Source organism: Diabrotica virgifera, chromosome 10 (assembly GCF_917563875.1).
Source record: "Diabrotica virgifera virgifera chromosome 10, PGI_DIABVI_V3a".
In the NCBI taxonomy this organism is placed as follows: Eukaryota; Metazoa; Arthropoda; class Insecta; order Coleoptera; family Chrysomelidae; genus Diabrotica; species Diabrotica virgifera.
Window position 1 is genome coordinate 29,553,177 of NC_065452.1, and position 27,299 is coordinate 29,580,475.

The 27,299-nt window shown below is 31.6% G+C and overlaps 1 protein-coding gene across 1 annotated transcript in view; it reads left to right on the top strand.

The window, feature by feature from the left end:
- LOC126893170 (multiple epidermal growth factor-like domains protein 10) overlaps positions 1 to 27,299 on the top strand; it is a 156,479-nt gene that overhangs the window by 36,341 nt on the left and 92,839 nt on the right. Inside the window, exon 4 of the mRNA XM_050663121.1 lies at positions 22,102 to 22,281. Coding sequence (XP_050519078.1) covers positions 22,102 to 22,281 — 180 coding nt within the window. The remainder of the gene's footprint in view (positions 1 to 22,101; positions 22,282 to 27,299) is intronic.

A 27,299-nucleotide genomic window follows, 5' to 3' on the forward strand; every position in this document is an offset into this window, starting at 1 on the left:
AAAAGAAACTTGGTCTATAATAAACGATCTTCGAAATAAAACTCACACAGCTCAATCATTTTCCCTTCCAAATCCTGAAAGTCTAAACGACTACTTCGTTAATGTGTGTAAAAATATAACATCAACTATTTTGCCGCAACAAGATCCCATTTCCTATCTCTCTAACTCAAGAAAGGTCTCGAATTCATTCTTTTTAAGACCAGTCGATAACTTTGAACTGATCCAAACAATCAATAGTATCAAAAGCAAATCATCTTGCAGTACTGATGGACTATCTATAAAAATTTTCTCTAATCTCACAGAAAATGTGTTGGAAATCCTCGTCTCTCTAATTAATGATTCCTTCGAAAAAGTTAAATTTCCAGAGTGCCTAAAGACAGCCATTATTATTTCTCTTCATAAGGGTGGTGAAAAATCTGATGCCTGCAACTATAGACCTATTACCTTACTACCGGTACTGTCCAAAATTATTGAGAGACTCATTAAAACTCGACTTATGTCCTTTATCGTTGATAACAACATTTTATCACAAAATCAGTTCGGCTTTTTAACAAATAATTGTACCACTGATGCCATGTTTTCTGTACTACATGAGGTTTACCAAGCACTAAAAAATAATCTTTATACTGCCACTGTTTTCTGCGACTATGCCAAAGCTTTTGTTTGTGTAAATCACGACATATTGATTACAAAACTAAATTTCTATGGAATTCGAGGTATTTCTTTAAATTGGTTCCAATCCTACTTGAATAATAGGAAACAACTAGTTAAAGCAAATGATACTGACTCTAGTCTCAAAAACATTGTATGGGGAGTACCATAAGGTTCAGTATTGGGTCCTCTTCTGTTCCTTATCTTTATAAATGACATCACTAATTTAAAAATCGATGGGAAAATTTTTCTTTTTGCTGATGATACTAGTATCACTTGGAGCAACTCAACTATTGCATCTAGTGATGTGAGTTGTAAAATTACATAACTTACGTTACATAAATTACACGTAACTTACGGTAATATTACATGATACCCGTAACTTAATGTAATTTATGTAATTTTTGGAATTTACGTAATTTATGAAATTTAACGTAACTTATGATAAATTTACATAAATTACCGTAATTTATGTAATTACTGGTAAAATTACATATATTATGGCAACTTATGCGCGCGCAATTGTCGTAAGTGCGGTGCGCCGGTGCCGGCGCGCGCGAACCAGTGGGTGCTATTACGCTCGTCGCTCGTTAGTCGTTCCTTAGTCTGAGTCAGGCAGGTTATGTTTACATTTCTGTTATTGTATGTGTAATGTGTATGTATAAGTTAGTTTTCGACTGTTCTTTCTCTATTCATTCACGCAGCGTTGGTTACTTTACATTTATTTATAAGGAAGCACAGAAACTATAAGGTAAGAAATATATTATTTCTACAAACAGCAAAACACGTGCCGGTGATGTCCATAGCAACCTTAGATTGGGAAACACAGGGGCGGGCCTATCGCATATCGACTGTACGTTAAATCTAACGCGCGTCATTTTATATGTGGCTACAGTACTTAATTCTGAATTCGGTTTACCAAGTTTTATTCGATTTTTTAGATTAGTTTACTGTACAATAACTATAAGAATGATAGGAGCAACGGGGTACTTGTGCATGTAGCATGTGTAATTGAATTACACTGACATAACTTACTAAATAAAAAATTTTGATAACGTTGAGGGCAAAATAATGTAGTTGTCCGATCCAGTATTCTGCTTATTCGAATTTCATTAAATTGTTACACAGATTCAATTTTAATCTTTCTTCTATTTAAGGATGCCTAACAATTTTTTATGCCCTCGTGCCCATCAAATACTTTGAAAAATAATGTTTTTTCCCTTCTTAATGTTTAAGTCTACCTGAATATTTTTTTTAGGTCATAAAACATGGTGAAACGTAAGACAGATATCTGGCTTTATTTTGAAGTGTTACCTGCGGGTTCTTCTAATCAAAAGACCATAAATGTGAGGTGTAAATTTTGCAAGAGTGTACATGCAAAAAATGCTACAAGAATGAAATCTCATCTTCAACAATGCACTTATGTGCCGCATATGATAAAACTTAAATTCAATATTTTAACTCCAAAGTCAAAGGGGAATCACTCTAAATTTCCATTTGAAACATCCATGAAAAAGATCACATCGGCAAAATTGGATAACGATAACACTGATGCTGCTTGTACATCATCAACGGTTTCCACAGCATCAACATCTGCTTCTGATAACATTCATGTGGAAACACCTGTTTGCACAAAAATCAACAGAATACAATCATTTTGTGATCGAATGACACACGAACAAAATAACGAATTGAATATTTTGCTTGCTAGAGCTATTTACACCAGTTCAGCACCACATTCAATTACCGAGAATGAAGATTGGAAATTGTTTTTTAAAAAAATTAGACCTTCATACACCTTACCATCGAGATATATGTTATCAAATCGTCTCCTGACCGAAGAGTACGAGCGAGTTGAAGTTCAAGTTAATGATAAAATTAAGCAAGCTGACAATTTATCATTGCAATGCGATGGTTGGTCCAACTTGCGAAATGAAAGTGTAATTAATTTCATTGTTACAACACCCGAACCGTTATTTGTCAAATCAGTACTAACAAAAGCAGAGAAGCATACCGCAGAATATATAACAAAATTAATGGTTGAAGTTCTGGAGGAGTATGGACCTAAAAAATTTTTCGCTATTGTGACTGATAACGCAAAGAATATGAGGAAGGCTGTGAGACAATGTGAAGAGATGTATCCCCATCTTGTATCATACGGCTGTTTAGCGCACACATTACATTTATTGTGCAGCGATATTTTGAAATTATCTTCAATAGAGACACATTTGTCACATATTATACATATCGTTAAAACTATTAACCAGTGTCAAGTACTGAGAGCTCAATTCACAGAAATAAGAAATGAGATGAAGTGTGGAGTGTCTCTTAGCCTACCTGTAAAAACAAGATGGGGTTCACATGTAAAATGTCTTCAAGATCTGACTAAATGCAAGTCCGTCCTACAACGTCTAGCAATATCTCCAGATAAAACAATTCAAGATAGAATACGCAGCGCAAAAGCAAATTTACTTGATGAAGGATTCTGGATAAATTCTAGCGCTCTTGTTGAATTGCTTAAGCCAATTACTGAAGCAATAACACGTCTTGAAGGAGATTCTTCGTCAATTCATTTGGTTTGTGAAACTTTCGCGAAAATCGGTAGTAACATATCTACTCATTTAGAATGCGTGAAACTAACGGATTGCGAAAAAACAGAAGCGATGGATAAATTTATATCAAGGAAGGAATACGCCCTTCAACCGATCCATTTTGCCGCAGACTTACTAAACCCTCGGTCTGTTGGTGCAAATTTATCATCAGCCGAAAGGATTGAAGCGATGAAATACATTACTACTATGTCAACCACGACCACGATAGAGATTGGTGATGAAGGAGTGTCAAAGATTACTGAGGATTTAGGAAACTATTTAGCTAAAACAGACTTTTTTGGCGAAACATTTTTATGGAACATACTCGATAATGTCTCTTTGGTTACATGGTGGAAAGGATTTTGTGGACATTCATGCCTCTCCAAAGTTGCAGTCAGGATATTGACAATGCCGTGCACTTCTGCGGCAACAGAGAGAAGCTTTAGCTCCCAGAGCAGCATTCATACGAAGAGAAGAAATCGCCTAACAACTCAAAGGGCAGCAAATTTAAATTATATACAATATAATTCAAAATTGCTGAAACGTTCACGACAACATCACATACAAAGTCAATATCCTATAGAAGAGACTGTACAGAACAACGTTTCGATAGAAGGTAGAAACTTACAGAAGGAGATAGAAGTAATTGAAAACCATATTTCCGAAGAGGAAGAATTAGACGAGGTAATTTTAAATTTAGGCATTTTTTAGATATGTGATATGTGCATGTGATATATGCAGTTTGCTTCTTTTCCGATTTTCCAATGCATTCCACCGTTTTCGAATAAAAAATTATAAATCTTATGTTTTCAGACAATATCATCATGGCATTCAAATACAACAGGAAATGGAAATTCCGACGATGATTTTAATTTTGCTGACTTTGCAATGACCGATGATGAAATTGATCAAAGAATGGAAACTAGGGAACAGAGACCAGCACGCATTTTGAGACAAAGCAAAGTGAACATTTTAGAAAACGTCTTAATGAAATCGGTAAATTAGTGTAAACACATACATATTTATTGTTTATATTCCAAAATTATCAATTTCAGGGTAAAGGCACAGAACAACCCCAAAAAAAAACGGAAGTCGAGAAGGATACTTCAGATGCCGAAAACAAGGTAGTTAGATCTGTATATATTATATTATAAACCCATTATTTTTACTCTCTATGTTTACACTTTCCTATTTAATTTCAGGATGCAGTTCTGGATTTGCCGGAGATAAAAAAAATTACACAAGGCTCATTGGAAGAGCAAACAATTGAAACTTCGACGTTTTATAACAAGAAGGTCTCCAGTTGTCTGCGAAAAAGGAAGTTGTGATTTATAAAAGCCGCTTAAAACAAAACTAAAGAACCTATGTTTTCATTTCTTTATTATTTGTATGTATTTCTTATCCACTTTTCTTTATTTCATAAGTATGTAGTTACTTTGTGTTTATTATATTCAATATGAATGCAAACAATTGATTTTTTAATACAATGAACATAAATTACATAAGTTACATAAATTACATCTGGTTTGTAATTTTTGGGTAATTTTACACGTGTAACTTACAATTTCTGAAATTACACGTAATTTCACATCGCTAATGCATCTCTTCATGAAACTATAACTTCGGATCTACTGATGATAAAGACCTGGTCTGATTCTAATTTACTCTCTTTTAACGTAAATAAAACAGTAGCATTATCCTATAAAGGAGCTCTTCAACCTTTGCCTCTTAATAACAGCCAGATCAGTACCGTTGATTCTGTAAAATTTCTTGGTATTTTTTTAGACATCAACCTCAAATGGTCCCTTCATATCGATTCTTTAAGTAAGAAACTCGCCTTAGCTTCAGCTTGCTATGCAATATCTGTCTCAAGGGAACTCAATTTAGCATCTTTTAAAATAACATATTTTTCGTTGTTCGGGTCTCATCTTCGATACGGTCTTCCTTTTTGGGGTTCTAGTACAGCTGCTCAATTTGATGTTATTTTTAAATTGCAAAAAAGAGCAATAAGATATCTGTTTGGCCTCAGAAGATCTACACATTACAGAAGTTACTTCAGAGATCACAGAATTTTAACACTTCCATCTTTAGGTATATATTCTAGAAACGGTTGGTTTAATTCGTAAACACCTTCATGTCTTTCCAGCAAGGCCCAATCATCTTTACTCCACCAGAAATTCAATCTTTGACATTTATTTTATTTACCGATTCCATCCAGTGAGTTAGAAAATTGGGTTTCATACGCAGTAGCATAAATTGTCAGTTCCTTATGTATTTTATTTTATTTGTTGTAAGTATATGTTCAATTTGCAATTTATATAAATTTTGCAATAAATTGTTTTTGTCTTGGCTTTTATATCTTATATTTTACTGTACATATATTGACGATTTATCTAATTTTAGTAAATTGTAGTTTTTATTTGTTATTGATATTATGTTTTCTTTTGACTGTATGTAAGCTTTGTCCATAAAATTGTAAAAATTTTCAGTGACAATAAAGCATATTTCTATTCTATTCTATTTCTATTTTTCGGCGAAGGGATTGTTGCCGTCATAAAAATACCAAAAAACATGTTCTTTTTAAGTTATACTTCTTTAGGCCCAATTTCATTGAGGGCGAAATTTTATTAATCTGCGCGCATGCGCACACCGACAGTATGGTATTAGTCGTTATGCGGGCTCTGATTGAGTGTTGAAATGATCTGTCAATAATTGTTCAATATGGAGGATATCGGTAAACAGAAATATTGTATATATTAGTTTTTATTGTTGTGAGGACAGAAATAAAATCAAATTTATATAATTATAGTGACTGTTTAAATAGTTTTGAAAAGCCGCAGGTACGTAATTCTAAATGTTTCAGTTGTATTCCAATAAAAAATTATCTTCATATCTATCTATTTGGAAAATGTAAAAAAATAAAGTTACCTATTAGTAGGCAATGCTTTAATTTACATAATCTGATTACGAACAAACTTTCTACAAATCTTCTTCTAATATATCGTTTTCTTACTCTATATTTTGTTCTATTTTAATTCGACAAAAATCAAACTAATAATTTGATTAAATTCATATAAATAAACAAAATGTCAAAAAGTTTATGATGTAAACGTTTAGTTTGTGTATATTCCCACACGACGTATACGCGAAGGTGGTGCAGTAGAAAATCGCTTCGACTTTCGTACGGCAACGGCGCGATAGACGTGAAGTGGGTTCAAGCCCCAAGCAAGTTGTTATTTTTTTTTGTTTAGTTTTCTTTATAGATTTTATGATTGTAAGTATATTATTATATAATTTTTTTCAGAAAATACGTATTTAATTAAAATTTTTGGCAACAATTATTGTTCAGAAATCATTTGTGGCATTTTTCAATGTGTTTGTGTGTGTTTTATTCTTTTTTTTTAATTTTTGGTATTGTTTTAATAAAAATTTTTGGAAAGTAGTAGAGAAACTGTTTAAAGTATATTGATTTCGTTGAAATCATATAATAGAAGTATAACTTCTTACGTGCGTACAAAGTACACACATTCTTTTTTTTCAATACACGTTCATTTTCATAGGCGGTTCTCCGGGAGTTTCATTTTCTAATTATTTATAATGAATTTTTAATTATATTCTCTGATTATTAAAATACAATGTAACTCCAGAGAAATTGGCTAAATTTATTTGCCATATACTAAAAGAAGAACATCGTATGTGGCACTCATGTTGACACTCATATCGAAGATTTAATAGAACCATATCGAATAGATAATGACAGCGATAGCAGCACTGCTTCGGCTCTTCAGATTTAGGCAGCGATTAATATTTTTTAATATTTAGTAAGTTTGTAGTGTTTAGTGTTTGTAAAATAGGAAGTGGTCGAATGCTCGAATATATTAAATTTACGGAAATAAAAGGTAGATATCGAGCACTGAGTTTTATTAAATCTTGCCCAAGTATACTTTCGCTCCTAGAGCATCTTCAGGGGCATTTCTTTAAAAAAGCAAGGTATCCTCGAATGTTATTAACATTTGTTTGAATTATGGTGGCATCTTATAACATATACATACTTAACATACACTAGATCAGTGGTCGGCAAAGTGCGGCTCCGGAGCTACATGTGGCTCTTTGGCTCCTTAGGTGCATCTCTGGCACAAATATCCACGGAAAGCGTAATATTTTCATTAAAAAAACTTGGTAGGAAAAACATTACCTACATCTTATTCTGATAAATTAGCTTTTATCAAAACAAACTTTAGCATTTGTCAAAAATCCTCTTGCTACAATAACCGAGTTGAAATTTTCTCCTTTTGAAATTAGCATTAATAGCTTTGTAATACAATTTCTGCATTTAAGAACAAGGAGGTATGGCGCTCTAAATTCGAACGTCTTTGTGTTGAATTGGAAATATTGGAGAAGAAAAAATGTTCACAACACAATTAGTCTGCTTTGAGTCAACTGGAGAAGGAAGACATGATCATTTTCAACGCTTGGAATAGTATTCCTAATTCTTATGATGAGCTGAAAAAGTTCACGTTTGTTGTTCTTTCCACCCGTGTTGAGCTGCCCCCCCCCCCCACTTGCAAAAATTAAAAAACAAATAGGCCTGATTTATGAGCTATTTATGAGCTTTCATATTCCGCAAACTAAAAATTTTGAGCTCGTTCCACTGAGCAGGAATTTAATACTTTAGTGGGGGGGGGGGGGGCTGAGTCAGCCCCCCCACTACTTAAAAATAGGAATATTGAATCGGTTTTTGCGGCAAAATTACGAGCTATTTATGAGTTCTTGAAATTACATAGTTTCAATTTTTGAGCTCATCCCCTTCACCCCCAAACAACCCTTTAATTGATTTAACTTAAGAGAAAATGCTGAGAAAACTTAAAATATATCGTATTGCGGATATAATTCCTATAGCGTATATACTCTAAGAATAAACTATTAAATCACGTGCATTTCGATTATTGAGCTACAACCCCTTCGATAGAAAACCACCCTATCTTCCTGGCTTAAGAGAAAGTTGTACTTTAAATGCATTAAATTAATTATTTGGTGACTACATATCATTTAATAATTTATAAGGTTCCAAATTACGCGCATTTAAATTAGTAAATTGTAATTTATTTTGTATAGTGCAGTCACTGAAAGTAAAAATCAACGATTACCTTCAATTTCGGTGAACCTTCATCGATTTTCACGAAAATTGGTCAGTGGTTAGAGGATACCTCAAGAAACAAAGGTGACATGGTACTACCTTGCGCCTTTACCCTGAGGGTGGATACCGCCCCTTCTCGGGGGTGGAAATTATTTTATAAAAAATAACTGCATAAATCTATAAAAGAACAAATTATTAGCAAAATTTATTATATAAAGTTATTAAAATAAGTCAATACTTTTTAAGTTATTAAAGATCAAAAATTTTAATTATTCGTGAAAAAAATGCATGTTTTGAAGCGGTTTTTCGTAAATCACTGAAAAACTGTAAGTTGTACTTAAATAATTTAAATAAATTATTTGGCGACTAGATATCGTTTAATAATTTATGAGCTCGCAAAATATACGCATCTCAATTATTGAATTGTCATTTTCTTTCTATAGTGCAGTCACTGAAGGTAAAAATCAACTATGACCTTAGATTTCGGTAAATCTCCATTCATTTTCACGAAAATTGGTGAGCGGATTTTGATGCTATCAACTTTTTCTGGAGCTCATTTTTATAGGTATTTCTAAGTACTTTGACAAGTATTTAGTACCTAAGTGTTATAAAATGCATCTCTTTCCCGTTATTTAAGCTTGAATCCTTAGATTTGAACAGTCGCAGAAAAAATATACATTTAATTACCAATAACTTACTTTAAATTACCATTAAAGGGTTTTTCAAGTAAGCAATTTATTATATTTTTTATTAGCTTCAATTTTAGTGATGAAAACTTTTTTGTAAAAACTTACAGTTTTTGAGTTATTTATGAAAAATCGCTTTAAAGCATGCATTTTCTTTCACAAAAATTAAAGTATTTGATCTTTAATAACTCAAAAAGTATTGATTTATTAATAACATTATATAACAAATTTTGCTTACAATTTGTCCCTCTCTCGATTTGTGGGGTTATTTTTAATAAAGTAATTTTCACCCCCGAGAAGGGGTGACATATACCCCAGGCTAAAACAAGTTGTTATTGTCAATTCGTGAAAATGAATGGAGATTTACCGAAATCGAAGGTCATAGTTGATTTTTACCTTCAGTGACTGCACTATAGAAAGAAAATGGCAATTCAATAATTGAAATGCATATATTTTGCGAGCTCATAAATTATTAAACAATATGTAGTCGCCAAATAATTAATTTAAATTATTTTAAGTACAACTCTCTCTTAAGCCGGGAAGATAGGGTCGTTTTCTTGCGAAGGGGTTGTAGCTCTATAGTCGAAAGGCGCGTGATTTAAGAGTTTATTCTTAGAATATAAGCTATACGAATTAAACTACTATTAACTTTTTTGTAAAAACTTACAGTTTTTCAGTGATTTACGAAAAACCGCTTCATAACATGCATTTTTTTCACGAATAAATAAAATCTTTGATCTTTAATAACTTAAAAAGTATTGACTTATTTTATTAAAGTCAATGGGAAAATCCCAATATTTTATTAAATTTATATAATAAATTTTGCTTTTAATTTGTTCTTTTATTGATTTGTGCAGTTATTTTTAATAAAATAATTTTCATCCCCGTGAAGGGGCGGTATCCACCCTCAGGGTAAAGGCGCAAGGTGGTACCATGTCACCTTTGTTTCTTGACGTATCCTTTAACCACTGACCAATTTTCGTGAAAATCGATGAAGGTTCACCGAAATTGAAGGTAATCGTTGATTTTTACCTTCAGTGACTGCACTATACAAAATAAATTGCAATTTACTGATCTAAATGCGCGTAATTTGGAAGCTTATAAATTATTCAATGATATGTAGTCGCCAAATAATTAGTTTAATGCATTTTAAGTACAACTTTCTCTTAAGCCGGGAAGATAGGGTGGTTTTCTTGCGAAGGGGTTGTAGCTCAATAATCGAAATGCACGTGATTTAATAGTTTATTCTTAGAGTATATAAGCTATAGGAATTATATCCGCAATACGATATATTTTAAGTTTTCTCAGCATTTTTCTCTTACGTTAAATCAATTAAAGGGTTGTTTGGAGGTGAAGGGGATGAGCTCAAAAATCGAAACTATATAATTTCAGGAGCTCATAAATAGCTCGTAATTCTGCCGTAAAAACCGATTCAATATTCCTATTTTTAAGTAGTGGGGGGGGCTGACTCAGCCCCCCCCCACTAAAGTATCAAATTCCTGCTCAGTGGAACGAGCTCAAAATTTTTAGTTTGCGGAATATGAGAGCTCATAAATAGCTCATAAATCAGGGCTATTTGTTTTTTGATTTTTGCAAGTGGGGGGGGGGGGGGGGCAGCTCAACACGGGTGTTCTTTCCCTTTTCGGTTCTACGTATCAACATTTAAAAAAAAATAGAGTTTGTGCCAAAAGTTTTGTGAAAAATACAGTGTTTGTATTTAAAAACCTTACAAAACGAAAGAAAATAGAATTTTCTACGATGATTAGAAACGAAGATATCGCCAAAAAACGAAAAAACACGTTTTAATTTTTTGAGGGGTACGGATGGGGCTAGGGGTTTAAAATTTGTTTTGGTCTAATACTTTTTGATGTAGAACATACGGTTTTTTATTTTTGGAATATCGCTGGGGGCATTTTTCACTATCTTAACCGGCTAGACCCTTTAGTTTTATTTAGTGTAACAAAAGTTTGCTTACCAAGCAGATTTGGCTCCCATTTTTTTTAAATTGTTGTAATGTTCATATTTGGCTCTTTGGCTAAAAAATTTGCCGACCACTGCACTAGATGGATGACAAACAGATCTAGTGTATGTCTAGACAAACGTCTAGTGGATGTTAAGTATATGTTATATGGTTATATGTTAAGTTCCCGCCATAATTCAGACAAATGTTAATGACATCCGAGGATACATTCCATTTCTGACGAAATGCCTCTGAAGATACTCTAAGAGCGAAAGTATATTTGGGCAAGATTTAATAAAACTCAGAGCTCGTTATCTGCCTTTTATTTCCGTATAAATTTATTGTTTGTGTTTAAATAATTAGAATACTAGAATGTTTTGTTACATAAGAAATGATTTTCATTTTGTTTTTATAGGGTTTTATTTTGTTTTATATTGTTTTGAAGTTTTTTGTTCATTTTATTTACAACACCCTGGCAATCTGGCTCTTGACGAACACCCATTAAAAAAAAGGAACGCACCAACAGACATAGCTCTTGGGTGGTGTGGAAATTGTCTTAAAATCTGTTTAAAACAAATTAATTGTTTAAGGACGGGTCACGTCAATATACGTTTTAGCGTAACTTCCGTAACCCGTAACTAGCTTGGTAGCATCAATAAGCTTTCTGCAAATTTACTTGTTTTTCTATAGCTTTTTGCTTGTGGCATTCTGTATTTTTAGGTGAATGTAAGGAATAAGCCACACAATATTTATTCATATGTTTCATTTACTGACGTTTCGATATCTACTCTAGAGAAAGCTTTCAAAGTTAAAAAAATAGAAAATAAATAAGATTATATAAATACAGGGTGTCCAGAAACTCTACCGACAAACGAAGACAGGAGATTCCTCAGATAATTTTAAGACAATTTAACCCAATTCACCTAGTCCGAAAATGCTTCTTAAGGGAGCTAGAGCTCCTTGAAGATGGCGCCATGAAATTAGTTTTTCTTAAATACCTCCAGAACGCTTCTATTTAGAAAAACGAAAATTGGTATGCTTATTTACTTTTCAGAGATGAATCGATTCCATCTATTGCAAATTTCTAGTACCGGTCATAGGCGTCCCCTTTGGGTAGAGCAACGGGTATTTTATCGCATAACTTTTTTGTCCTTAACTTTTATGCATTTTTGACACCGGATTATTAAATTGTGAGGTATTCTAGTACTAAAAGATACTCTTGTTTTAAGTCGGTAGGACACACCGTTTTCTAGAAAAATCGATTTGAAAGTTTTTCGTTTTTGGAATTTGAAAAAAAATTGAAATAACTTTTCTACAAAAAACGAAGTATTTTACCAACATAAAGTAAGAGTAACTTTTAGTACTCGAATACCTCATAATTTAATAATCTAGTGTCAAGAATGCTCAAAAATTCAAGACAAAAAAGTTATGCTATAAAATAACTGTTGACCTACCCAAAACGGACGCCTATGACCAGTACTAGAAATTCGCAATTAATGAAATCAATTTATCTCTGGAATATAAATAAATGTACCAGTTTTCGTCTTTCTAAACAGTTTTTTTTGAAAAATTTTTTTTTTATTTAAAAAGCGAAAAATTTTTTAAATCGATTTTTCTAGAAAACGGTGTGTCCTACCGATTTAAAACAAGAATATCTTTTAGTACTAGAATACTTCAAAATTTCATAATCCAGTGTCAGAAATGCATTAAAGTTAAAGATAAAAAAGTTATGCGATAAAATAACCGTTGCCCTACCCAAACCGGACGCCTATGATCGGTACTAGAAATATGCAATGAATGGATTAGATTTACATCTTGTAGATAAATACGCGTACCAATTTTTGTTTTTCTAAATTGAAGCGTTCTGGAGGTATTTAAGAAAAACTAATTACAAGACGCCATCTTCAAAGAGCTCTAGCTCCCTTAGGAAGCATTTTCGGACTAAGTGAATTGGGTTAAATTATCTTAAAATTATCTGAAGAATCTCCTGTCTTCGTTTGTCGGTAGAGTTTCTGGACACCCTGTATATAATAAACAAATAAAATAAATATAACTATCATTTATACAGGGTGAGTCATGAGGAACTGTACATACTCCTGCCTCGTATAGAGGCTCCTATGGGGAATAACAAATGACCATTAAAAAGTGTCTGCTCCCATTGTTTAATAATATACAGGGCGAGTTTCGCATTTTGACAGAAATTTGTATTCGTCATAATTTTTGAACGGTCAGATTGATGTGTCTCTTATTTTGGTCAATCGTTACAATATTACCACCTAATAAACTGATTTATTCAAACTAGAAAAAAAGCAGGTCCGGCTTCAAAAAAATTAGTCCGTTTGGGTCTTAGAAAAAATTTCACCCTGTATATGCTTTTTGAAAACTCTAATATGAATTTTAGAAATTGGACGAATGGGCAATTAAAATAGCATATTTATTTTTTTCCCCACACGATTACTTAATTTTTTATAAAAAAATCAAATTTGACTATGAATTAAAAGTTTGGTAAAGTGAACTATAGATTAAAAAAAATAACTTTTATTACAAAAATAAATTTTTTTAAACAAATATTTAATTTATGTTACCACCAAATCAACTGATTTACTCAAACTAGAAAAAAATCAGGTCCGGCTTTAAAAAATTAGTTTCTTAGGTCTTAGAAAAAATTTCACCCTTTATACGCTTTTTAAAAACTCTAATATGAATTTGACAAATTAGACAAATAGGCAATTAAAATGGCATATTTATTTTTTCCCCACACGATTACCTAATTTTTCATTAAAGAATCAAATTTGTCAAAATCGGAATTTTAACCTAAAAATGAAAAAAAAATTAAATCACGGTTTAACTCACTACAACTCTGTTCCATTTTAATACTTTTTTTCTTAAATTTTTGCAGCACATATCTCTTACCATTATGAAGACTATGAAAATTGTTGTAGACTTTCAGTCTTCTTCTCGTAAAAGTTATGAATTTTTAAAAATAAAAGGTGAAGATTCGCGAATTCCAAAGATAAATCGCAAAAATTAAGTAAAAAAATTTTAAATTTATCTATTTGATCACGTCTATGTTAAACTATAGAGTCCAAAAAGAAGTGTTATGGGGAGTTTTAGATCTAGACGTGTTATAGAACAAAAATTGTGAAACTTTTAATTTGAAAAAAAACGTTGTTTAATTTTTTTTATTTTTAGGGTAAAATTGCGATTTTGACACATTTGATTTTTTAATAAAACATTAAGTAATCGTGTGGGGAAAAAAATAAATAATATGCCATTTTAATTGCCTATTTGTCTAATTTGTAAAATTCATATTAGAGTTTACAAAAAGCGTATAGTGAAATTTTTTCTAAGACCCAAACGAACTAATTATTTAAAGCCGGACCTGATTTTTTTCTAGTTTGAATAAATCAGTTGATTGGGTGGTAACATAAATTTAATATTTGTTTAAAAAAATTAATTTTCGTAATAAAAGTTAATTTTTTTAAATCTACATATAGTTCACTTTACCAAACTTTTAATTCATAGTCAAATTTGATTTTTTTATAAAAAATTAAGTAATCGTGTGGGGAGAAAAATAAATATGCCATTTTAATTGCCTATTTGTCTAATTTCTAAAATTCATATTAGAGTTTTTAAAAAGCGTATACAGGGTGAAATTTTTTCTAAGACCCAAACAAACTAATTTTTTAAAGCCGGACCTGATTTTTTTCTAGTTTGAATAAATCAGTTGATTAAGTGGTAATAGTGTAACGATTGACCAAAATAAGAGACAAATCGATCTGACCGTTCAAAAATTAAGACGAATACAAATTTCTGTCAAAATGCGAATCTCGCCCTGTATATTATTAAACAATGGGAGCAGACACTTTTTAATGGTCATTTGTTATTCCCCATAGGGGCCTCTATACGAGGTAAGAGTATGTACAGTTCCTCATGACTCACCCTGTATAATGAAATTAGTCTATCCACCATCACAGAAAAAACCCAGTACATTCTGCTCTATCACATATACAGGCCAGATATCCACAAAAATAGCCAGATACATAAAAAAGAAAGGAATAACACCAGCTTTCAGATCTAACAAGAACGTCAACAACTTGGGCAAATACATTAAGAGCAATAAAAGCAGAAAGAGAAAGCAATTACAGAGTGGTGTTTACAAACTGGCATGTGGTGACTGTCCAAAAACTTACATCAGTCAAACTGGCAGAACCTTTGACAAACAAATAGCAAAACATAAAAGGGCTTTCAACAATGAAAAAACAGATACTTCTACATACGCACTTCACCTTCTAGATCTTAATCATCCTTTTAATGAACAGTTTCAAATTCTTCATATTCAAAATAAAGGCCTTAAGCTATCTATATTAGAATCTACGGAAATTAATAAAATGAAAAATACAGATATAATTCTGAATGGCCAACTTGAGACAAATAGCTCCCCACTCCTCAACCTATTCAGTTAGAGACTTTAAAATGCAAAAACATCGTAAAATAAAGCACTTGAGAAAGGCACTTTGCCGAAACAGCTGTAGTCGCATAGTTTAAAAATAAATTTTGTGGAAGTAACGAAAACAAAAGTTTTCAGTGTTTTATTATTAGATATCATTTATATCTTTGAAAACGGTGTTTGGATATAGAGATCGAAACGCCAGTAAAAACCTGTAAATAAAAATATATTATGACCAATTTCTAACAAATAATATTTAAAAAATATAATACCTACAATTAACGTTGAAATAAAAGTGAATGTATGCCACTGGATCTTCATGCGTCTCTCCGCGCTTCCCCACCTTTAAACGATGATATCACTTTCACTTTTCCCATATTCGTAACTAAAGCATAAAGAATATAACAAAGATAACTTAATATTGTATGTGGGAAAATTTGTTATGAATGAAAGTATGTAATGAATATAACAGTAAATGAACATAAAAAATCAAAAATAATATTAAATATTTCCTCTTTGCGTTGTATTACACTTTCTATGCTAGATCTTAAGGACCTTATCAAGTTTCTGATTGTTTCCTGAAAAATCGCTTCCCACCCTTCATCTAGTGCAGTTATTAGTTCCGCCACTGTCGCTTCACTGAAGTTGCAGTTGTTGGTAATTACCTCCATATTTTAAGAGTTCATTGGGTATTTGATCTTCTCCTGGTGACTTTCTATTTTTAATTTGTTTATTCCTTGTTTCACATCTTTTTGGGAGATTTCGGTCTTATCATCAGTTATTATATTTGGCGTTTTTGGTAAAAATTTTTCGTTTCCTTTTTTAAACATTTTTGTCAGGAAGGCCACCCATGACCCATGTATCCTCTTTTGTGTGTTCTATTTCAACTAGTTCTTTCATTTCGCTTCTTTGTTGTCTTATGAAGCGCCAGCCTTGTTTCTGTTGTCCGTACAAATCCATCTCTAGTCCTTTTTTGAATCTTTCCCAGTAATCTGTTTTTGTTTTTCTTACCAATTGCTAAGTTTCAGTTCTTATTCTTTTATATTCTTAATATGATTCATTCGTTTTTTCTGACTTACATTTAAGGAAAGTTTTCTTTTTTGGTAACATTTTTGTTTAACTTCTAGTGTAATACATGTTGTTTTCGTTGACCACTTTTCGTTTTTATTTATTATTTTCGTTCCAAAGGCTTCTCGGGCAGCGTCCAGAATATTTTTCTTAAGTTTTCTCCAGTTAGTTTCTACATTGCGTTCGTTTTCGATATTCTCCATTTTTATTTTCTGTTCTAGCCTTTTTTGATATAAAGATTTTATGGAGTCATGTCTTAAATTTTTTATTTTTATTATTTCCTCTGAATTCGTTTATTTAATCTTCTCTTTCCATCTTTCATTGAATTTAATTTAACCTTTAATTGAAATATTAATATGAAATATTAATAACCCACATACATCAATCAACGATTTAAGCAAGTACCAAATAGTGATCGCTTTCCACATTGGGTGACGTCAAACTACTCACATTCACTATCTGTTTATGGTGAATATTTCTGTTTGTGACCACATAATCTATCATTGATAATATGTCCTCTTGTATTTTTAAACATGTATTTGTGTTGAATTTAATAATAAAAATGTGTTGGTTATCCTCTGTTCGTTTAGGGTCGATTTCTCATACCTGCGGTAATCTATGGTTCATTTGAACCAGGTTCACCGGTGATCTTCGGTTTTGTTTGGAATGCATTTCTCACTGCACGTTCATGTCAGTGCTCGTTCTACAGCTTTCGAGAAATGCCAATAGATGGCAAAAGGTAAAAAACTGTCGCCATTTTGAAGTACCTTTTTTATGCTGTTTTTGAATAAAGTTAAATTTAAGTATTTATAGTCAAATAGTCATTTTAATAATTATAAATAAATATTATAAAAACAAAAATAATGTTATCGTTTATCGTTAGGCTTAATATAATAAAATAGGATATATTTATATTATGACAGCGTTTCGTGTTAATACAACGCATGCGTAGTCCATGAACCCAGGCAACCAAATAACGTTTACAAAACGTTGTAAAAACGTCATAATTATCACCAAACGACGTCAGTTTATCACGTTTTTTCGACGTCGAAAATCACGTGAATATGTCCCACCATAACTCACGTAATTTTTATCACGTTTTAAATACGTAATATGAAAAACGTAGTTTTTACGTCGATTTGTTCCACCATAATCCACGTTTTAAATACGTGATATGAAAAACGTAGTTTTTACGTCGATTTTGCTTCGTTTTTTAGATTTATTTTTCATTTTATGGTTTTAGAAATACACAATAATTGAATGGATCCGCCGAATAACGTTGTAAGCGCCACATGGTTTGTTTTTGAGAAGTCCAAGAAAAAGTTGTAATATTGTGATAATGGTGAGTTTATATATTTTAAAGGTGAGTAATACAGTATGTATTTTGTATTTAAAAACTGTATTACTAACCCTTAAAATGTATAAACTCACCATTATCACAATATTAAAACTGTTTCTTTGACTTCTCAAAAACAAACCATGTGGCGCTTACAACGTTATTCGGTAGATCCATTCAATTATTTGTATGGGCATTGTTAGTATTTCAATTTTTCCATTTAAGTAAAACCAAATGGAAGGCTCGTTAAAATGCATAGAATTACAATATCCTCAATGCAACATAATATATAACGTACATAGAATTTTCACTTTTTATATTATATTTACTGTGTCAAAACTGAAACAAAACAACATGTATAAACTAATAAATCATTTATTAACAAATTAAACAATTAAGTCACAATTTAATAACAAACTTCAGTTTAAACCGTTTAAGTTATATAATAGTTATATACGAATAATATAATATATAACCCAGCATACAAACACAGCATAGGTATCAGTGATAACCCATATTGCGCCTGTGGTGGAATTGGAGATCTACAGCACCTCATATTGGAGTGTGGACAGTACAGACAAAATATTAAAATAATGTATGAAGAGTTAGTTGATCTAAATTGCCCTTTACCTATTAATTTAAATGAAATTATTTTTTCAAATAATCAGCAGACGTTAAAATGTCTTTACAAATATGTAACGTCCTGTAAATTTAAATTTTAAATAGGCTTAGGTAATAAAATTAAAAATAATTGTAAACATATCACACAAAATTGTAAAATGTATCCATGAATATTATAACACACTGTAAATTTAGATTATAAGTCGGCTTAGATGATTAAATTAATTGTTATTGTAATACCATACAAAAACAAATAGTCTGGCTAATTGGCTAAGCCAAAGCATTATAAAAAAAGTTATGTAATATATATAATTATTATATTTATACCACACACTTTAAAGGTACGATTCCGACAACGACTGCAGATGGCAGTTACAGTTGTCACCATGACAGACGTCATTATTTTGCACTATTAATTTGCATAATTATTAGCAACTGACGTTCTGCCGGACAGCAGTTGCAGTCAGATGTCGGAATCAGTCTCGTACAAATAAATAGTGCAAAGTAGTAACGTCCGTAATGCTAACAACTTCAACTGATGTTTACAGTTGATGTCTGCAGTCGTTGTCAGAATCGTACCTTTAGTCAGAAATGAATACATACAAATAAGACCCAATATATTGAAATTCAATGAAAACTATCTGCTTTATATTCATAAATTTTAAGGAAAACGATTGAATGATAAAAAATAAGACAAAACTATAATAGTCTGTGTTCTCACATAAATTTTCATACTCTTATAATCCTCAAATTGATTCCAAATAATTATTACATATTTTTGCATACAAAAAGATCTACAGACACCAAATCTACAGTGACCAAATTAAAATGATAGAGACAATTTACATGTGATATCTGATAATACACACTTAAAAGACTAATACATAAATACTCATGATGAAGAAGTACATTATAATTAAAAATGAATAACCATTTTCATATCTCTGCAACATGAAGCCAAAGCCGTCTTATATTTCAGTTCGTTTAGAGAGTGCAACAAGCACTCTGACCCAACAGTTTCAAAATTCATTAGTTTTTCATCAGAGAATGCATATGTTGCTATCTCCAAACCATGTACATAACTGTAACATCTGTACATGCATTGGGTTCTTCGTCTTTTGTCTTGCTGTGGGCATACTCAGCTGCAAATAAGATTGCTGCAATATGGCTGCAAACTTCACTATTACCGGCCATACACATACAATGTGCATTTGTTATGCCATTGGAACTGGCTATCACCCAAGCATCTAGTGGTTTAGCGTTAGCTTTTTGTGAATGCTTCACCTAAAAAAATATTTTATCTTTGTGGGAATACTTCAACTATAAAAATTTATTTTTATTTGAGTATTTGCGTTCTTTACAATAATATAATACAATATAATATAATATAATTTTAGGACAAACAATCATGACTGTTTATTATTCTCTTTTCTATCATAGCAATTACATGTCGTCGACCTAATCTGTAAACTGCGTAACTCCATTTATCCCAATTTTCAAAAAACTACAAAAATCACAAAAAACTATTTCTCTAAATATGCCCAATGTGAATACTACATATCTCCCATTTTAAAAAATAGGATGCTAAAATGGAATATTTTATAGATACACATATCACTAACATTTGTATATTGTTTAATGAGTACAGTCGGAAAAATAAAAGAATACCCATGAATAAACATATAAAACACGCTGTATTTTCCTGTCACCGTGTCACACAAAAAATTGGCCAGCGAAAGTACATGTAATAATTATTGTTACATGTACTTGCACTGGACAATTTCCTTTGTGATACGGTGACAGGAAAATACAGCGTGTTTTATATGTTCGTTCATGGGTATTCTTTCATTTTTCCGACTTTATTCAATATTATTTACCACCAACTTTTTCTTGAAAATATCACTTTCTAAACAGTGAGGTCAGTCGTGTGGTATGAGAAACTGAGGAGTTACATATTTTTCGTACTAAATTTGCCGCAAGGAAGATACGGTGTATACGAAGATGTCACTATTTACTCTACTGGTAAAAATTTGCATGTGCATCCTTTTTTAAACGAGTAGGGATTTTTTTAAATAAATGGCAGTAATAACTAATTTTCACAGAAATATGGAGTTTACAAATTAGGACGACAATACAGTCGGAAAAATGAAAGAATACCCATGAACGATCACATCAGTCACATATTATTCAGATTATTAATAATCTACCTCTCTCGTTTGTTATTTATGGAAAAAAACAGCAAATACAAAATATGTGATTGATGTGACGTTTCATGGGTATAGGGCTTTTCATCGATTGCCATTTGTTTCGAGCTTCTGTCATGTGTCACATAATATTAATATATCTACGTCATACGTCTTTGGTTTGTATCATGTAAAATACCAATAACGTATGACGTAGATATATTAATATTATGTGACACATGACAGAAGCTCGAAACAAATGACTGTGAATGAAAAGCCCTATTCTTTCATTTTTTAGACTCTATGTCTGGTTTCATACAGATATATAAACGTAAATAAATCTAATATTTAAAACCAATTTATCCAAAAGACACTAATACTGTTATCCATATATTTCTTAATGGTGAATAAATAAAATAAAGCCATACCTTTCCAAAAATAATATAGAAATCATTAACAATTTTTACTCCAACTTTCAAAACAAATCCAGTTGTAAAGGCTCTTATGTGCCTGAAGGCTTTTGTAGGCTTTCATCTGCTGTTTAAAGTAGTGTAACTGAGAGTCCACCAGATATGTATAAATATCTATAATAGCATTATAATAGTAATTGGTGGAATATCTAAATGTCCAATTATTTTCAGCTTCAATGAATATCTAAAACAATAAAAGAAATAATGTTATTGCTTGCAAAATTCATCATTATTGATAAATATTAGGGAAAAATGAACAGTAAATAAAAATTGTTTCGCCTACCTTTCTCACTTTCTCCAACATCTGGAGGTTCCAATAATAATTTCATTAAATAATCACTTTGCATTGTGGTAAGCTTATTAAGTTCACAAATGACAAACAAAAGTGAAACGATGATACAAAAATACAAAATGCAAATACAAACTCAAACATAACAACATAACCTTTGTTTTGTAACTTTTGACGCTTTTGACAAGTAAGCTCCTCCCAATTTCGTGACGTCAGACTTAGGCTGTCTGAAGTGAAAACGTGTTTTTAAAGGTATTTTAACGTCATTAATCTTACGTATTTAAAATCACCTACAAAAGATGTTTACATGACGTAATGTTCAAACACCTGTATATATTCAACCAAACACTGACGTTTCCTCGACGTTATTGACGTCACTTGGTTGCCTGGGAAATCATCTGAACTGAGTTTTGAAATCTTTGAACGGCCAAATTCCACAGTTCAAGCCTTCAAGCATCGTTCAAGTTTAAACTGCTATCGGTTGAACGTGAATTGAGAAAGACAATTTTGACTTTAAACTGACGTTTACTAGAAGTTCAGGTTAAACTGGAGTTGAACTCTATATGAGAAATTGGCCCTTAATGTGCAGAAGTCCACCATTCTCTTTCCGTAAACCATGGAATCTTCGTATTTTTATATTTTATGATTAATTTTTACAGCATGCGCAATAAACAGAGACTGCGATCCCACTCAACAACATGGACTAATTTGTCATCTGGGTATTTGTACGAACCCAAACAAATTAGGAGACGATACAATGCTGATGACAGACGAAGAAAGTTACGACGAATTTGGACCTCTCGAACAATTGTTGATCCAGAACAATGATAAAAGAACTGGTAAGTTTTTAAAATTAATCTACGTAATCCTTATCTACTTCTATTTTCTTTTTCGCAATCTTCTTTTTCAAAACATGTTCTGAAATTCTTCTTATGTAACATCTATATCTATCTATACTACAATCACAATAAAGATGCACTAGAAATAAACAAACCAAGACACGTTGAATGTTACGAGGAGCACTCCCTAATAATAATTTACAATGTAGGGAAGCAGGGGGCTAGTTGTAACAATTTTCATAAAATCAAATATATCTTGACAGCTATTTTCCCAATTATCACTAATTAAACACTAAACGTTAGTTTAACTCTTTCTGAATAAAATTGAACTGAAGAAAAGTTAAAAAGACTGGTATTTTTTAATCAACTAGCATTTTACCAAAAAAGTGCATTGTTACAACTCACCCCGCGCTTGGGGCTAGTTGTAACATCTATTGGGGCAGATCGTAACATTACGAAAATTCGAATTTTTTGGAATATTTCGAAGAAGATACCAACGTTGGTCCTGTTGAAAGATGTTGCTCGACTTAATAACGTGGCTTCCGGTGTTCTTAAATATAAATGTAGATTTCTACGCATAAAATTTTGGACCCAATCTGGACCAACTATATAATTTTGATACCAAGAAGAAGGAAGTTGCTTAGCACTGAGTTTCACAGCACATTGGTAAAGCAGTTTTCGCAACTTCATGGGAATTAGTCCAAAATATATTTCGGTGCACTTCAGAATATACGAAGCCATTTTACTTTCTTCTTCGGCTGTAAAACCTATTCCCTGGTTTAGTACAGCCCACTTCTTAATGTTTTTCTTTTTTTCTATATCGGTATAAAGATACATGACACAGTCCGTGCTGTTTTACTTGCTTGCTTTATGCTACATACATTGATTATTGATTATCTAAAATTTCCGCTGAACCTACTCATAGACTTCACTTACTGGCTTTGAGTTGCCCTTTCTGATTTTCTTTTATGTTGTCTCATTCTGGACTATTACTTAACTAAATAATACGTTTTTATATTGTAGATCATAAATATAGTAAGATTCAGCGCAATTTGTAACATGTTACAACAAGCCCCAACGATTTGTTACAACATACCCCGTAGCACACTTTTGTATATTTATATTTATTAAAATAACTGTAAAAATACCTTGCTAATCGTAAAATCGTTAAGCAGCATTAAAGTATAACTAAATTTAGAAAAAGAAATGAACACCGAAAGTTTCATTTCCGTTTAAAACAATAGCAATAACCAAAATTTTATGAGAGTCAAATTTTAAATTACCTACCTCATTCAAATGAAGCACGTGTACAGAACTACTATTTGCAACCATCGGAGGATGGCTGGCTAGACGGTGTCATTTGCAGGGCGATAAGAGAATCAAATTGAGTCAGCTAAATTAGTTAAAAACGGTCAAATAACCTATGAAAAAGCCGTGTTACTACTTATTCCTGTTATAACAAGCCCATTGTTCCCCTACATAATATATACATTGTAAATCCCAATTCATGATTTACAAAGTTTATACATTGTATGATTCGGGTGTGCTCCTCGTAACATTCGACGTGTCTTGGTTTGTTTATTCCTAGTGCATCTTAATTGTAATTTTAGTATAGACTCGTATACCTATTATTGTTCCAGATATTGACTGGCTAAATTACTTTTATATTGTTCTGAAACCTTATTTTAATTTTATTAATCAATTACTTTTATCATTTTAAGAATACAAAATATTTTTGTATTTTCAAAGTACAAAGTACTTATGTAAGTTCAGCTGAAATTTTGATTAATTCACATTCCCATTAAAGATAGCAGATTATACCTTTATGCTGTGTACACATATGCGAGCCGAACTGTTTGCGAACTGCTCGCGTACAGTTCGTTGAAAATATATTTACAGCGAACTCATTACGATCCATGGAAAGCGACGAACCAACTTGTGCGAAGTTTAAAACTCGGTACACATATGCGAGCCGAGCTGTATGCGAACGCTATATCCGTATATAGTCTAAGAGCTGGTGAACCCTCCGACTAAAGATCTTCCTGTAAGGTTAGAAAATTTGTATAGTGATAATTCATAGCACACCAAGGCTAAAAACCATGACCTGGCACTCCTGGCAGGCATCAGCCCTGCACGTGTATCTACCAGGTGAATCGAAAAGTGCATAGTTTAGGGGTAAAAAAAAACTTTTTCCTATAAGGATTAAATTTAAGTATGTGTTTGAGTAGGTCATTTAGAAGAAATGTGTACAATGACAGGCGATTATGAACAGCACAAGACCTTGCCAGGCGAGGGGAAAGATTAGGGGTTTTTCCTAAAATTATTTTTTTTTTGCATCGAACAAATTTTTTTAGGTTTTTTGAATCATTCCAAACGGAAAAGGTCTTTAGTGACTTTTCTCTTAGGTTAATAGTTTTTGACATATACTCGATTAAAAATTTAAAAATTGCGAAATGGGCCATTTTTTGCGAAGATCGGCGAAGAGTTTTTTGCAATACAATATCGAAAACTCCTTTGTTTTTTAATTGCTAATCAAGCGGGCGCGACACTGTAGTATAAGTGAGGACGTTTGAGTTTGCATAAATTCAATATCTCGAGAATGGGCAAATTTGAAGAGAAATCCTTAGACAGGTCGATTTTTGTTTTTAAATTAGGACTTTTTGGCATATATATATATATATATATATATATATATATATATATATATATATATATATATATATATATATATATATATAACTAGAAATGATCACAGCTGATTAGTAATTATCAATTTACAAATTATTGGGTTAACAGCTGAAATGGAAGACTCAGTGTACTCTTTTCTACGATTCCAATATTTCGTTAACAGTCGTTAACATCATCAGGGACGCTGAAATAATATTAAAGGTATAATAGTGAAACTGGGTATTAAAAAATAACTCACCAGTTTGAGATTTTAGTCAACGATGTTATAAATGTGTAAAAAAGCGGCATTAACAAAAAGAATTGCAGTGAATGTTATTAAAAATTAAAAATATAACAATAAAAAAATATAAAAAATGGAACTATAATATAAATAACTATGCTAAAAACCACTAATTATTAAAATCTTTTAAATTCCTTCTTGAACTTGATAAAAACTTAAATGTCAATAAAGATTTTAGTTTAGATTCTAGTTCATAATATACTACCTATTTCTGTCATAATTGACAGTATATTGACATAATTGTCTCTAATACCTTTCTGTGCGACGAGTTTAAAAGATTTTAATAATTAGTGGTTTTTAGCATAGTTATTTATATTATAGTTCCATTTTTTATATTTTTTTATTGTTATATTTTTAATTTTTAATAACATTCACTGCAATTCTTTTTGTTAATGCCGCTTTTTTACACATTTATAACATCGTTGACTAAAATCTCAAACTGGTGAGTTATTTTTTAATACCCAGTTTCACTATTATACCTTTAATATTATTTCAGCGTCCCTGATGATGTTAACGACTGTTAACGAAATATTGGAATCGTAGAAAAGAGTACACTGAGTCTTCCATTTCAGCTGTTAACCCAATAATTTGTAAATTGATATATATATATATATATATATATATATATATATATAAAAACAAAATATGCACAAGATGGAATGCAACCATAGACACGTGTTTCTGACTTATTAGTCGTCATCAGTATGATATAGCTATATATATATATATATATATATATATATATATATATATATATATATATATATATATATATATATATATATATATAGTTTGAATATGATTCTTGAACCTTAATATATTTTTTAATTTGGGTTTCTTGGGCTTAGGTTCACAAAGAAAAAGAGATGGCTATGATGTTATGTCATATCATTTAATCGACGTTTCGACAGGAATATCCTTGCCTTTTTCAAGATCATTACGTGACTAAAAAACATTTCGTCAAAGATACAATACCAAAATTTAAGAAAACATTTTGACTTACCCTGCATGTAAAGTTGGCAGTGAACAATAACAATAATAGACGTCACAAAATAAAACAATGTTAAAAACATAGGGACAGACCCACTAGTAGATACGTTTAAAATTTAGGTACTGTGTCGAATTATTGTGATGTTATATCGATGTTTCAAATATCAATCAATTAAATACCTAGTTGCTTCCGCATCATAGGCGTGCTGAAATTTCTTTTGTATTATATTTTAAATTAGATTATAATATAATTTGTTCAGATGTTTGATGTCCCTTTTGTCATTAATAGCATGGTTGTTCTTTTTTATTTCTATAGACTCTAGGAGCTCCCTCTTTTTCTTGTTGTGTTCAGTTTTTAAGATTTTGGTGTTGTCAAAATCGAATTTATGTTTTTTCTCGTTTTCATGTTTTGTGAGGGCCGTTGAGTTTTTTTTATCATATTTGTGAGAACGTATTCTTGAGTTGAGTAGCTGGCTGGTTTGTCCAATGTATACCCCATCGCAATCTGAGCAAGGGATTTCATATACTACATGCGATTTTTTTGATTGAGGAGTTTTTGTTTTTAGTTGTGTGAAATTCCTTTTCAATAGATTGTACCCTTTATGAGCAACTGTGATGTTGTGTTTAGATAGGAGATTTGCAAGCTGTTCTGATAACCCTTTTATATACGGAAGAGACATATAATTCTTCTTTATCTTGTTAGTTTTATTGTTATTCTGGTTGTTGTAGAAAGTATGTAGTCGCGACTTAAAAGTGTTTTCAATGAGATGATGGGGGTAAGAATTAAGCGTCAATGCTGTTTTTGCCTTTTTTATGGCCTGAGGTCTGTTTGTGGGGTCGGACAATCTGATGGATCTATCAGCTAGGCCAATAACTACTGATTTCTTTTGGGACAGAGGATGATGTGAGTTGAAATTCAGATATCTCGATGACCAGGTTTTTTTAGTGTACCATGAAGTGGTTATGATACTATTTTCTCTATGTAAAGTCAGGTCCAGAAAGTTGATTTGACAATTTTTTTCTATTTCTAATGTAAATTTGAGTTTTGGGTGGAAGTTAT